Source organism: Nipponia nippon, unplaced genomic scaffold (assembly GCF_047370975.1).
Source record: "Nipponia nippon isolate SJK-2023a ecotype South Korea unplaced genomic scaffold, ASM4737097v1 scaffold_24, whole genome shotgun sequence".
In the NCBI taxonomy this organism is placed as follows: Eukaryota; Metazoa; Chordata; class Aves; order Pelecaniformes; family Threskiornithidae; genus Nipponia; species Nipponia nippon.
This window is the reverse complement of record NW_028262341.1, coordinates 3,443,199-3,458,163: the sequence shown is the minus strand read 5'-3', so window position 1 is coordinate 3,458,163 and position 14,965 is coordinate 3,443,199. Positions and strand designations below refer to the sequence as shown.

The 14,965-nt window shown below is 40.9% G+C and overlaps 1 protein-coding gene across 2 annotated transcripts in view; it reads right to left on the bottom strand.

Annotated features, from left to right (window-relative positions):
* The window catches only part of RASA1 (RAS p21 protein activator 1), a 69,962-nt gene that overhangs the window by 29,833 nt on the left and 25,164 nt on the right, over nucleotides 1-14,965 (bottom strand). For both annotated transcript variants that reach the window (XR_015705590.1, XM_087761368.1), the window contains exons 6-9: nucleotides 14,365-14,396; nucleotides 11,226-11,278; nucleotides 10,366-10,516; nucleotides 1,581-1,659 (exon numbers count right to left, since the gene is read on the bottom strand). Coding sequence is in view for 1 of the 2 variants with exons in the window: in XM_087761368.1 (XP_087617494.1) it covers nucleotides 1,581-1,659; nucleotides 10,366-10,516; nucleotides 11,226-11,278; nucleotides 14,365-14,396 (315 nt within the window). In the remaining variant the exon portion in view is untranslated. The remainder of the gene's footprint in view (nucleotides 1-1,580; nucleotides 1,660-10,365; nucleotides 10,517-11,225; nucleotides 11,279-14,364; nucleotides 14,397-14,965) is intronic.

The window sequence follows — 14,965 nt, the reverse complement described above, 5'->3', positions numbered from 1 at the left end:
TAGGAAAGACCAAGAATAACAAGGTGTAAGTCTACTAGCAAAACATAAAAGTTACACCTGTTAATACTTACCACTAGAAAACAGAAAATGAGAAACTTGAACAGCTGAGTCATTCACAGGAGGACAGAGCCATGATATAACATGGCTGTGACAACGTACTGGGTCTGGCAAGGATGGAGTTAACTTTTGTCACAGCAGCCCCTATGGTACTTAGTTTTGGTTCGGTGACTAAAACAGTGATATGTTGGAAATGCACCAGTGTTTTGGCTCTTACTGATCATTGCTTGCACAGCCTCAAGGCTATCTTCATTTCCCACTCTGCCCCCCTCCTCAGCAAGGTGGCTTGGGTGGGCAAGATGCTGGAAGCGGGCACAGGTGGGACAGCTGACCCCAAGTGACCAAAGGGATATTCCCAGCTATATAACATCATGATCAGCAATAAAATGGGGGTGGGTGGGGTGGGGGTGGTGTGTCTTCCTGGGTGAACATTGCTCAGAGACTGGCTGGGCGTCAGTCTGCTTGTGGGAGGTAGTAAGTGATCACCTTTGTATCACCACCACCTCCTTCTTTGCTTATTAAAATGTATTTATCTCAACCCTTTTTTTTTTGCTTTTACCCCCATCCTGCAGAAGAGGGGAGTGAGCAAACAAAGGTGTGGGCCCTTAGCTGCTCACCAGGGTCAACCCACCACAAAAAAATGACACCTATTCTAGGATATTTCTGTTAAGTATTTTCCAGAGAGAAAGGGAATTACCCATGACATGGTACTCTAAACTGTTCTGGTCCACGGCATTCAAGAAAGGTGAGCTCGCACCAAAATTGGTGGCAGCAGGGCGGCTACGAGAGCATTACAAAGCAACAGGATCAGCTTTGGTATGCTTAGCTTAGTGAGCTGACTAAGGGATAATACAAGAAATGTTCTTGTATTAATACAACAGATCTCACAAAGGGGTATGAATTGACTGTAACTCTATTTAGGGAGGAAATTAAAGGCAAATTTTTAACCATTGAAACAGGAAAGTTTGGGAACAGAGAGGGAACAAAATATACATGTATACTTTATAATTAGCTATAAGCTTATGAAAAGCTAGATGATGTGGTGTACTTACTACTAGTGGTGTCTTAGGATGAATTTCTGCTACAGGGCAAGAGTGCTCCAGAACAAGCCCTGCAATCCCAGCCCTGCAATCATCCCTGACGCTTTTCTGTGCATACAGGTTTCCTCTGGCAGAAGAAAAAGCCCAGACACAGAAGACAGGAGGGCAGCCTGGTTCCCTGTAACTAAGACTAAGGCACAGCATGGTTGAGCCAGGGACCAGAGCTAGGGGCACACAGCAGAGGATGAACACCTCAGAAGACAGACAGAGCTTACCATATTTTCTGTTGACTACAAGCCAACCTTTGGTAAGTGAATGCATTTGAGGGTAAAACAAAAGAAACACACAAGTTGAAAACACTACAATTGGAGATGATGCTGTTTAACTACCGGTGGTATCTGTGCTGTAATTCAGTTCATAAACTGATTTGATGATGATTATGTCTGTGTCTTCAACAACAAACACTCAGAGATGAAATCTTACCTGCATTGGAACAGGATCTTTAAGGTAATATCCTTCAACAATCTGTTCTTTTCTATAGTGCTCAATGATGTCAGCAATACTGTTCAAATAAGAAAAAGAGGATTCAAATGTTAAACCAGTTAGTTTTTCCTTTGTTTGATAATTTGCTTTTCCATACAACCACAGAAAACTTTCTCACAAAGTTTTAATGAAATCAAGTATTAAACATCATAATCTTATTTGTAGCAATGAGAATTTACTAATACACTGAAGTCAAGAAAGTTCACAAAACTGTATTCAGAATGTATTAATTCTAAACTCTGCAAAATATTTTAATTAGTTGCTTAAAATGCCAAATGAGGATACTGCTTTTCCCACATTCAAGTAGCACATGTGCATTACCAGCTCTCCAATCAGGCTGAAAATTGCTATTTCGCTGGCAATAATTTTCAAACTCCTAGAGTAACTAGGGAAGGGGAATGGGAGATACTGCAAGCACAGAGCCGTTTCCTTTTAGGAGTACAGGAATAGAAAACAGAAAAGGTTTGTAGCAGAGCTTATACAGATTATGCTTGGAAATCACAGAGCTATCCTGTTAAATTAGATACTCAGTTGGTAGCACTCCTCTACAGGGAAGCATCCATTGTCATCACCAGATTCAGACTGCAATAGTGTATGGAAGGCTTAGGAGAGAAGTAGTGACAGATACAAGCTGAAATTCAAGGTATTTGAGTTACTCTAACTCATTTTTGCAGTTACTGAAACATACACTGTAATAACGAACAGCAACATGAACATCGATAGAAATTAATAATTTGTATGCAAAATATCAACCTAAAAAAAGAACTAAATAATTAAATAGAAAACAAAAATATACTGTGTCTCTCACTTCATGCATACTTAGCTGGGTGTGCAAAGATAATTGACAACGCATGCAGCAATGAAATCTTTAACCTGTTACAACTGGATACAGTTGGGTCCAGAGGAACAATATCTGATACTGTAAAAATAATCTCAAAAACATTTAAATAAAGCTATCGCAAGACATCTTTGTTCACTTTTCTCTCTCTCATTCTAAAGCTATGAACTAGTGTACACTTGAAAACATAATTAATCTTCCCACAAATATTTTTGTTTTTCAGGTATGTAGAATGAGATGAATTTCTCTTTCAGTATTACTGAAATCAAATGATTTATTTCAATTCTTACTGAGATGCAATCTGCATATGCCATTTTCTCCATAAAAATTTAAACTTTGCCATGCTACGGAAAATAATGACTCAGTCATTATATGTTGCATGTTGAAAAGCTACTGCCAACATCTTGTAATAAGTAAAACAGCATTATATAATTTTTCTCACTCATCAAATCACGTATACCTTGACTGTCAATGCCTCCTCTCCTTTCTTGGTTAAAAATGCCAGCAGGAGTTCCTCAATATAAGGAGCAGGTGCCTAATTTCTTCCAATTTCATACAATGGGCTGAAGAATAAACTCAGTTGTACCTGAAAACTCTTTTTGTAGTTAGACTACCATATGGACTAGGACTTTATGCCTTGATGGAGCAACAAAGGGCTTGGCTCTGCAGCCCTCTCCTCCTGCAAATAAACTCGATTCAGATGGTCACTTCTGTATTGCCTTACCACTACAATATCCAAATGACTGAACAAACTGAACACTGCAAACACAAAGATACCAGGTATCTCCAGACAAGTACACTACAGAATGTGAATCTGCAAGTTATCAGAGTTAGATAACATGTAAAACGTCAAGCATGAAATCAGACTGACCACAAAACTTATCTAGGGGACAGGAAAATAAATCATAGCTCTCAGTGTCTGACAGCAACAACAATCTTACACAAAATGCATCAAGGAAGGTACAAATAAGCATGTATTAACAAAAATGTTAAACTTGGTTTAATATACAGAAATAAAGATGGATCTTAATACTACATTACAGTTACTTTAGTAATTTTAAAATGGTCAGCATAGGGCTTGTTAGGTTTCCCAGGTCTTAGTTACTTGGATGATTTTAAAAGTATCTCCCCATCATGAGCAGTATCAATTTTTAATACTTAAAGAGTGAATTGAGAGTTATTCCAACGGCTGACATTTTAAATAACAAAGAACCCAGAAAGTAGAACTAAGTGACACCATTCTATACACTGTTAAATTATAAAGACAAAGAACTAACATTAAACCCATATACTTCCGCCCATCACAATACAGATTAATCTACCAGTTGAAAGAAAATTATCTTCCAGTAATCTAAGTTTTCAAATTGTACTGTCTCTCAAATTCAAGATAACTTGAAAGCTTGTTCACTCTATAAACTATTAGGCCAATGTTTCTTATCTTCTCCTTTGACATAGGATCACTAAAAACAAAGAACCCCCCCTAATTTTTTTGAATACTATGTGTTGTGTATGTTGAATTTTGGAAAGAAGGCAGATAGAGAGAGAAAAGGACAAGAGAAATGACCTGGTATGCTTTTCCTATCCCATGTTCTAAAATCAGAATTGAAACATTAATAAATGCTATCTTACATAAAAAGACTGTGAAACACATATGAATCATAGAATCATTAAGGTTGGAAAAGACCCTTAAGATCATCGAGTCCAACCATCAACCTAGCACTGCCAAGTCCATCACTATACCATGTCCTCGAGCACCACGTCTATCCGTTCTTTAAATACCTCCAGGGATAGAGACTCAACCACTTCCCTGGGCAGCCTGTTCCAACGCTTGACCACCCTCTCGGTGAAGAAGTTTTTCCTAATATCTAACCTAAACCTCCCCTGGCGCAGCTTGAGGCCATGTCCTCTTGTCCTATCACTCGTTACTAGGGAGAACAGACCAACCCCCACCTCGCTACAACCTCCTTTCAGGTAGTTGTACAGAGCAATAAGGTCTCCCCTCAGCCTCCTCTTCTCCAGACTAAACAACCCCAGCTCCCTCAGCCGCTCCCCATAAGACTTGTGCTCTAGACCCTTCACCAACTTTGTTGCCCTCCTCTGGACATGCTCCAGCACCTCCATGTCCTTCTTGGAGTAGAGGGGCCCAAAACTGAACACAGTAGTCGAGATGTGGCTTCACCAGTGCCCAGTACAGGGGCACTATCACCTCCCTGGTCCTGATGGCCACACTATTCCTGATACAAGCCAGGATGCCATTGGCCCTCTTGGCCACCTGAGCACACTGCTGGCTCATGGTCAGGCGGCTGTTAACCAACACCCCCAGGTCCTTTTCCGACAGGCAGCTCTCCAGCCACTCCTCCCATAGCATTGCATGGGGTTGTTGTGACCCAAGTGCAGGAACCGGCACTTAGCCTTGTTGAATCTCACACAGTTGGCCCGGGCCCAATGATCCAGCCTGTCCAGGTCCCTCTGTAGGGCCTTCCTACCCTCCAGCAGATCGACACTGCCACCCAACTTGGTGTCATCTGCAAACTTACTGAGGGTGCACTCAATCCCCTCATCCAAATCATCAATGAAGATGTTGAACAGGACCGGCCCCAGTACTGAGCCCTGGGGAACACCACTCGTGACCGGCCACCAACTGGATTTGACTCCATTTACCACCACTCTCTGGGCTCGGCCGTCCAGCCAGTTTTTAACCCAGAACAGAGTGCACTTATCCAAACCGTGAGCAGCCAGCTTCTCCAGGAGAATGCTGTGGGAGACAGTCTCAAAGGCCTTACTAAAGTCCAAGTAGACAACATCCACAGCCTTCCCCTCATCCACTAAGCGGGTCACCTTCTTGTAGAAGGAGACCAGGTTAGTGAAACAGGACCTCCCTTTCATAAACCCATGCTGACTGGGCCTGATCCCCTGGTTGTCCTGCACGTGCCGCGTAATGGCACGCAAGATGACCTGCTCCATGACCTTCCCCGGCACCGAGGTCAGGCTGGCAGGCCTGTACTTCCCCGGATCCTCCTTGCGACCCTGCTTGTAGAGGGGCGTCACATTTGCTAACTTCCAGTCACCTGGGACCTCCCCAGTTGACCAGGACTGCTGATAAGTAATGGAGAGTGCCTTGGCCAGCTCCTCTGCCAGCTCCCTCAGTATCCTCGGGTGAATCCCATCTGGGCCCATGGACTTGTGCGCATCCAGGTGGAGGAGCACGTCAGTGACTGCCACCTCTTCAACAACTGGGACTTCATTCTGCAACCTATCTCCATCTCCCAGCTCAGGGGCCTGAAAAACCCAAGGATGACCAGTCTGACTATGAAAGACTGAGGCAAAGAAGGCATTGAGTACCTCAGCCTTCTCCTCATCCTTTGTGGCAAGGTTACCTTCTGCATCCAACAAAGGAGGGAGAGTCTCCCTGGCCCTCCTTTTGTCACTGATATATTTATAAAAACTTTTTTTGTCGTCTTTAACAGTGTTGGCCAGTTTAAGTTCCAGCTGCACCTTCACCTTTCTGATCTTCTCCCTGCATATCCTCACAACATCCTTGTAATCCCCCTGAGTCGCCTGTCCGTTTTTCCAAAGGCGGTAGGCTCTCCTTTTTTTCCTGAGTTCTAGCCAAAGCTCTCTGTTCAGCCAGGCTGGTTTTCTCCCCTGCCTGCTCGACTTGAGGCACATGGGGACGGCCTGCTCCTGCGCCTTTGAGATTTCCTCCTTGAATATCGTCCAGCCTTCCTGGACTCCTTTGCCCTTCAGGACAAACTCCCAAGGACTCTGTTAACCAGACTCCTGAACAGCCCAAAGTCCCCCCTTCTAAAGTTCAGGGTAGCGGTCTTGCTGACTCCCTTCCTTACCTCTCCTAGCACTGAAAGCTCTATCATTTCATGGTTGCTGAGCCCAAGACAGCCTCTGACCACCACACACGCAAGTTATTCACAGAATGGCTGAGCACAGAAAGCACTTCTGGAGACCACCTAGCCCAAGCCCTCTGCTCAACGTAGGGTCAACGATGGCAAGTTCCTCTGGCGCTTGTTCAGTTGCGTCCTGAACATCTCCAAGGATGGAGACTCCATACCTTTCTGGGTAACTTGTTCCAGTGTTCAGTCACCCTCATAGTAAAAACCATACACCAGTAATTGCACATCGTGAGACTGAGATCTCATGACACAATTACTAAAATCACGACTGTACAAGGTCTGTCTTGGAGTTAATTTTCTTCATAGCAGCCCATGCAGTACTGTGTTTTAGATGTGTGACTGAAATGCTGTGTTGATAGCACACCAGTGTTTTGACTATTGCTGAGCCATACTTGTAGGGTTGAGGCTTTCCTTTTTCCCCACTCTGCTCCCCTGCGCCCACCCTGCAAGTAGCACAAGTGGGCAAGGAGCTGGGAGCAGACACAGCAGGACATCTGGCCTAAACCAGCCAAAGGGATATTCCCTGCCACATAATGTCATGCTCAGCAATAAAAGCTCAAGAAAAGGAGGAGGAAAACGGGGACATTAAAAGACCTAGGGAGGGGTGACCCCAGCCAGCAGCTAGACACCCTGCAGTTCTTGCTCATTCCCTGCCCTCTGGACACGACAGAAAACAGGAAAAGCAAATATGACAAAATTCGTGGGTCAAGATAAAAGACAGTTTAATAAGTGAAGACAGGGGGAAGGGGGGAAGTGATGCAAAAGCAATCACTCACCACCTCTCACAAGCAGACTGATGTTCAGACAGCCTGAGCAACATCCACCTTGGAAGACAAAGCATCCCCTCTGGCTTTTAGTGCTGAGCATATCTCTTTGGTCAATTTGGGTCTCTGGAAAGCAGCGAAAGCATCAACACTGTGAAAGCACTGCTCAACAAGAGCCTAAACACTGGTGTGTTATCAACACTGTTTTAGCCACAAATCTGAATCATGGCACCATACTGGCTGCTGTAAAGAAAATTAACTCCACCCCAGTCAGATTCCGTACAACAACCAAGAAACAGCTTTGCCAATTTTTCCATGAAAATGTAGAAAGATGACTAATGGAGTAATTTGTTATCCATGGAATAAACAGAAAGATCCACAAAATTTAAATGCTTTCCTAAAGTCCATGGGAAAATACTCCTTTGTTACACAGTCAACATAATTCCCGCACTATATATGCAATATAGGTGCTATACATTGGGACCTTCAAGTGGACAGCTAAAAGACTACAGGTTGGTTGTTCTGCCAACCTCTGATACAAGAGAACGACATCATGAAAGCAGATCTCTGTATGACAGTCTGCAAATGCAGCCTGTTGGTCATACTCATTACAGAAATTTTAAGCAATTTACATACAGAGTGGTGGGAGCACATGCAAAAGGAACAGGTTGGTGGAAAAAGTAAGTCTTCCTATGCAGCACAGATTACAAGATTCCCGAGATGTACCCAGGACCTCTTTCCCTATGATCACCTGGAGTAACTTCTTCTGGAATACATAAGTTGTTTATATAGGTTGTTTATATTGGTTATCATGGTTCCAGTCCCACACCTGGATAGTCAAAATAACCAAGAAATAAACCAAACTTCTTCCATTTTGTGTTTCCTTACTATTCTTTAGCTTCTTACCTTTGTATGGAAAATCTTGGTCAATAATTTATTAAGACTATAACTGTAATCAATACTCTGCAGACAAAGAGCAGATTGCTTTCATTTTATCTTTTACCCCAATTACAATCACAAAAACTATAAGAGAATATTAAGAGTACTCTACTACCAAGGACAACTTTGCAAAGATCTAGTCTAATACTAGTATCAGATTTCAAAGGAGATGCCTTGAGAGCATTTATTGAAATAGCTTATATATAAAAAGCTTATAGTTAATGGAGACTGTTGAACAGATGCATTTAAACAAGAAACAGCACTCCTCAAAATCTGAAATTCTCACCTTGAAGACAAGCACTACATTTTTAGATAAGCTGCAAAGACAGAACTCTCTGCACCAAGAAATGCTTACAAATAGTTTCACTATCTTGCATAAATTCATGCTTTGTTTATCTCTGTTCTGGATTCAATGCCCTGTTTGTTGTTTTTCACTTCCAATTATTCCATACAACAAAACCACATTAGTCTTCATAAATATAAAGATTTCTTTCTTACAGTGTCCCCATTAAAAGAACTAACACAAGAATTAAAAAGCCCACAAAGTTATTCCCTCTTTCCTGCTCCTTATTTATTGCCCTCTGCAGTAGATCTTACATTACAGAATTTGGGCAGTTACCATCTTCATCTTCCGGTCTTATTATCTTGCATTGCATACTTCATTAGATGTTTGAACTGCCAGGAAGTTTAGCAACTTGCAGCACGTACTAGGTTGGACTGAATGTGAGCCTAGTATGGTAGTAATTCTCCAAAACATGCAACAAAAATGAAGCCTTTTAAAGCTATGCAGATTCTCGTGCACACTGAGGAAGATCTCTGCAAACTAGGTACCAAAATATTAAAAAAAACATTTAAAAGCATTTTCTCATAACTTAGTGCTGCTTAACTTTACAATCTTGTTTTCTGTTCAATACCATGGAAAGAATCTTCTTCAGATAAATGTAATTCATATACACGCCTCAAGTGAATCCAGCACTGTATTCTAAAGTAAAGTAACAACTTAATGTAGTAACTTTCTGAAGGTATACTAATTAATGCTACAAAACCATTTGAGACTAATAAATGTTCCACTAATTTGCTAGTTAGCTTGATATTACCTAGAGTGGGGTCTCCTAGCCTATCATCCTCCTAATAAGCCATGTAACTAGAGAATGGTCAAAAGACCATTTACCTTCATGAAAGGCTGACACTGCAGCTAGCTTGGTTTTCAATTAGGATGTCTGGAGGCCAGACTGATTAATGTAGAAGGTATTCAAGCAGCCTGGCCATGGGATATGCATAGGTTCATATGGTTCCAATTGTTTAGCCTTACACCATCGTCTGTTTGAAATCATATGAAAAAGTCCACTGAACTTCTTAGTTAGGAGACCTTGACATTTTCTCAGACACACCAGCTGCTGGATTCTACCCAGTCAGAAGCCAAGCTGGAAGTGAGAGAAATTCTCTATTGGGATGAAGAATGCCCTGGTTCTAGGTAAGCAAGTCTGGAAAAGTGCTGATGTGAGGCAGGCAACAGCCTCCATTGAAAGACAGAGGTGAGTTTTCACTACTGTGAAGTCTTGCATCTACAACTCTAAAAACAAGGTTTTCAAGGATGGATACAAAGATGTATTGATAGCTTCTCCCACAAAAGGGGAAACATAGCTCTTGTTATTTCTTTTCCTTTTTGTACAAATTAGTATTTTTTGCCATTGGTAAATGGCAAAACAAATGCATCCCAAGTTTGCTCACTCTAAATGAAGTGATCTCCACTTCTGACCCTAGTATTACACACACATTACAATGAAATTTAATTACTTTTTCCAACAATGAACGTATTTTTCCCCGTTCCTGTAAATACCCATGTCTATTATTTGAAAACCGTATTGAATGTCTCAGATAAAATTAACATTTTTATCTCCTCTTCTCAAATAGACAAGAATACAAGTAGTAGTTTCCAAGACAACACACCATTCTCTTAATTACAGATCCACATATGATCCATACAATCTACAATTTATAGTGTGAAGAAACTGGTCTGCAGAAGAAGGACAATACTTCGGAAGAAACAAGCTACGCTTAGGCAAGCATCAGGCAAGTTGTTAAAACTTCTGCAAGCTTTAACAACTTGGTCAGTTACAAGTAACTACTAGGAAAATTAGGTAAAATTATTAGTATACTATTAATGAAACTACAATCTTATAAGCATAGCAGTAAATAATTATCAGGAGCATGTTATACAAATTCTTTACACAAATAATAAAATATGCACAATTCCTTTTACCATTAAAACTTACCTATTATAGTATCTGCCTCCCATCATGAACTGATTGTTTGACGTTGGACATATTTTAAAACGCTGAATATTTTCACTGGTCCGAAAATAAAGTGAATAATCACCAGGTGTATTATCTGAAGGCCTCACAAGAAAACTGCACACCTGACCAACTGGAAAGACATCATAATTGTGTTATTTTTCTTAGTGTTATATATGAGCCATTATCAAATCTATTTCCACTTAAATTAGCAAGAATTGCACACTTGAAGAAATATAAAGTCTGTAAGGTAAGCTCCAACAGTGATCTCAAACTACATGAACTAGTACTAAACTGCCAAAATTAATGCAAAATGGTTTAGCTGTAGCTGGCAATCTAGCCACATCTTTGCCCCCTCTTTACAAGAGCATACAAAAAAAAAGTTTGACAACATGTTTTCAAAAATTAACAATTTCTATTCTAATATTTAAAGTATGCTATTTAACAATATGGATCAGAAATTTCATGGTTTCATTTAAAGAAATATTTGCTCTATGAAAAGGCTAAAAAAGTTTGTAGTATATTTTTTTTTATATAAAAGCCTATTCTCCACAGCATTTTGATGAAGACATCAATAAGTAAAGTTATTACACATGTTAATTTAAAAAATATTTCCATCAAAAATTATTAAATTAACTGTACTTGAGAACATACTCAATACTCATAGCCACAATAGTTTTCTTCCAGTGTAGTATTCTACTGAGATAACAACCACAGGAGCTGGTCAGATTGAGACACTCATATGTTCACACATAAAAGGAAGTTTTGCTACAGTTTAATATGAATAGGATCACTTTTGTGCCATTTCACTACGAGTGTATTTCAATCAGAAATACAAGTACCTGTCATCAGCAAATTGTAAGCCTCTTGTTTGGAGATCTTCCCATGGAACCATCTTAACAAAGATGAAGAGAAAAATTAGAAAGCAAGACTACCAGCTCTCTTTTTTGGCTGTGGTGACATCCAAGGCTCTGGCACCTAAGAATTGACCTTTATTTAAAAAGACCTAATACATATAGATGAGATAATCAATGATTATGCTACTTAATGATTCTGTTCTACCAACAGCATGAAAAAACCTAACATTAACAGGCATATTAATAAATTAATTTCAGTAAAAATGTCCAATATTTGGAGCTGATGTTCAAATCCAACTGTATTAGAGATGAAAATGAATTGTCTAAATCGTATATAATTTGATAGGCATTATTTGAAGTCATTCTCATACAGCAATTTACTTGAATCATGAAATCCAAAGCACAAACAAGGAGATTAAATACAGTATAGAAAAACTCAAACTGAATTTTGCTAGGTGTGGAAATAAAACCTAGCTTTGTTTGACTACTGAATGCAAACTGCTTTGATCTCACACCTTAGAGAATTATAGAATTGTGTAGGTCAGAAAAGACCTTCAAGACCATCGGAGTCCAACCCTTAACCTAGCAGTGCCAAGTCCACCACTAAACCATGTCCCTAAGCACCACATCTACATGTCTTTTAAATACCGCCAGGGATGGAGACTCAACCACTTCCCTGGGTAGCCTCTTCCAATGCTTGACCACCCTCTCGGTGAAGAAGTTTTTCCTAATATCTAACCTAAACCTCCCCTGGCGCAGCTTGAGGCCGTTTCCTCTCATCCTATCACTCATTACTAGGGAGAAGAGACCAACCCCCACCTCGCTACAACCTCCTTTCAGGTAGTTGTACAGAGCAATAAGGTCTCCCCTCAGCCTCCTCTTCTCCAAACTAAACAACCCCAGCTCCCTCAGCCGCTCCCCATAAGACTTGTGCTCTAGACCCTTCACCAACTTCGTTGCCCTCCTCTGGACATGCTCCAGCACCTCCATGTCCTTCTTGGAGTAGAGGGGCCCAAAACTGAACACAGTACTCACGGTGTGGCCTCACTAGTGCCCAGTACAGGGGCACTATCACCTCCCTGGTCCTGATGGCCACACTATTCCTGATACAAGACAGGATGCCGTTGGCCTTCTTGGCCACCTGAGCACACTGCTGGCTCATGGTCAGGCGGCTGTTAACCAACACCCCCAGGTCCTTTTCTGACAGGCAGCTCCCCAGCCACTCCTCCCGTAGCATTGCATGGGGTTGTTGTGACCCAAGTGCAGGAACCGGCACTTAGCCTTGTTGAATCTCACACAGTTGGCCCGGGCCCAGTGATCCAGCCTGCCCAGGTCCCTCTGTAGGACCTTCCTACCCTCCAACAGATCAACACTTCCACCCAACTTGGTGTCGTCTGCAAACTTAGTGAGAGTGCACTCAATCCCCTCATCCAGATTCTTGATATTAAAGACATTAAACAGAACTAGCCCCAGTATTGAGCCCTGGGGAACAACACTCGTGACCAGCTGCCAAGTGGATTTAACTCATTTACACCACTCTTTGGGCCTGGCCATCCAGCCAGTTTTTTACCCAGCAAAGAGTACACTCGTCCAAACCATGAGCAGCTGGTTTCTCGAAGAGAATGCTGTGGGAAACCATGTCAAAGGCCTTACTAAAGTCCAGGTAGACAACATCCACAGCCTTTTGCTCATCCACCAAGCAGGTCACCTTGTCCTAGAAGATCAGGTTAGTCAAGCAGGACCTGCCTTTCATAAACCCATGCTGACTGGGCCTCATCACCTGCTTGTCCTCTACATGCCATGTGATGGCACTCAGGATGATCTGCTCCACAACCTTCCCCGGCACTGAGGTCAGGCTGACAGGCCTGTAGTTCCCCAATTCCTCCTTCCAGCCCTTCTTGTAGATGGGCATCACATTTGCTAACCTCCAGTCAACTGGTATCTCCCTGGTTAGCCAGGACTGCTGATAGTACCTTGTACGCTCCCAGAACCTTGTGTCAGAGCAGTGTCCTAAAGTTCAGCTGCCTCTGTCCAGTCTCAGCCTGATACTTATGACTACACAGAACAGCTTGACATGCCACAACTTAATAGTTTATTCTGTCTTTTAAAGGAAAGCTAAAATTACGATCTTTTCACATATCAGAAAAGAGCTCCAGTTCTAACTTTCTTTCTATACTACCTTTAGAGGAGAATTTCTGGCTACTGGAATGTTTGAAGGAATCACTGTCTCCCTAGGATTCCTCCGAGTGGCAGAAAAAGCTGTGGACAGACAGTACCAAAGCTCCAAGCATCTGCTACGAACTGCTTCACAAATAAATAAATAAATCCTACATTTGAAGGCATTCCTACTGCCAGATTGACTAGCAGAACACTAGCAAACAGTAAACAAACAACAAATACACCAGTGATTTTCTTTCTCCTATTAAGAAGGAATGCCTCCTTCAGCCATCACCCTCTTGGAGACCACAAACTGGGCAACCGAGAAAAAGCAGCAGGTGCAAATATGGCAAGCAAATGGAGGACACATGAAATAAACAGACCACTAGAAATTTTTTGGAACTTTCTTTTGCCATTCCTCTTTACTATTGAAAAGAATCTATCAACAGCTTGACATATCAATACATTGTTGATTCTAAATTGTATTCAATCTTTAAAAAAATTTAAGTATTTAAGCAAATAGAACAAATCTTGTAATCCTTCGGCTTTCTCTTTAAAGCTTAATGTTATTATGTGAAGCTAAGAGACAAGCTGTAACTGTTACACTATAATTTTTCTAATAGTACTTTGCTCTTTCTCCATCATTTAGACTTGCACAGATCTGAAAAAAGGTTACTTTTAAGGCAAACACTATGTTCAAGAAATACTCCATTGTGCATATTTTGGGTGAAAGTGATCATACAGGGACTCATCTAAGATTTTAACATTGCAAAACCCATCAGCAATAGGCATACCTATTACAGGACTCATTTTAATTAACCGTGCATCTGCAGCAGCTAGTATAGAAAAAAGTCTTCAGATGAAAAAATAAATCTCTCTGGTTCACCTTCCCAAAGGTTGGGAAATCTCATAGCTGAAGTTTACAAACAGTTATGATTGCTTTTAATAACAAAACAGAAATCCTTACATTTTGCCTTCATGTGGATCTTCTTCTCTTCCCTAATAAGAAAATTAACATATTAAGTGCATGACAACCGTACAGCTCAGTTTAAAAAAAACAAAACAAAACAAAACTTCATCAGTTAAGACCTTCTGTAGAAAAAAACATTAAGAAGTCTGAGACATTTTTGAACTACAGGGCTTATTGCCCTCCTATGAAAATAAGTTTTCCTCTTCATTCACTAAGTGGAAATTCAGCCAAAATATGTTATTTCAGAGGATTGTTTCTGTCATGTTTCAAGTCCTTCTTTAGAGGTGGTAACTTTTTAAAATCTCAGCTTTCCTAAGATTAACTTAACCACTGGTATCAGTCTGCAGTTAAATATTCTAGTACTGCCACTTCAATTTAGCCATTCACATCCTGACACAGATCTGTGAGAAGCATCTGTAGGTAACACTACTATTAGCAAAACACATGTACTGTGCAGGAAAATATTATCAAAAATATTTGATAATATTTGACTCCAAAGCAATGCTGAGCTTGTTAAAAAAAAAAAAAAAAAAAAAAATCTTTTTTTTTTTTTGGCTCCCTGAAGTATATTAAACCGTCTGTTCCTCTACAGTAACTG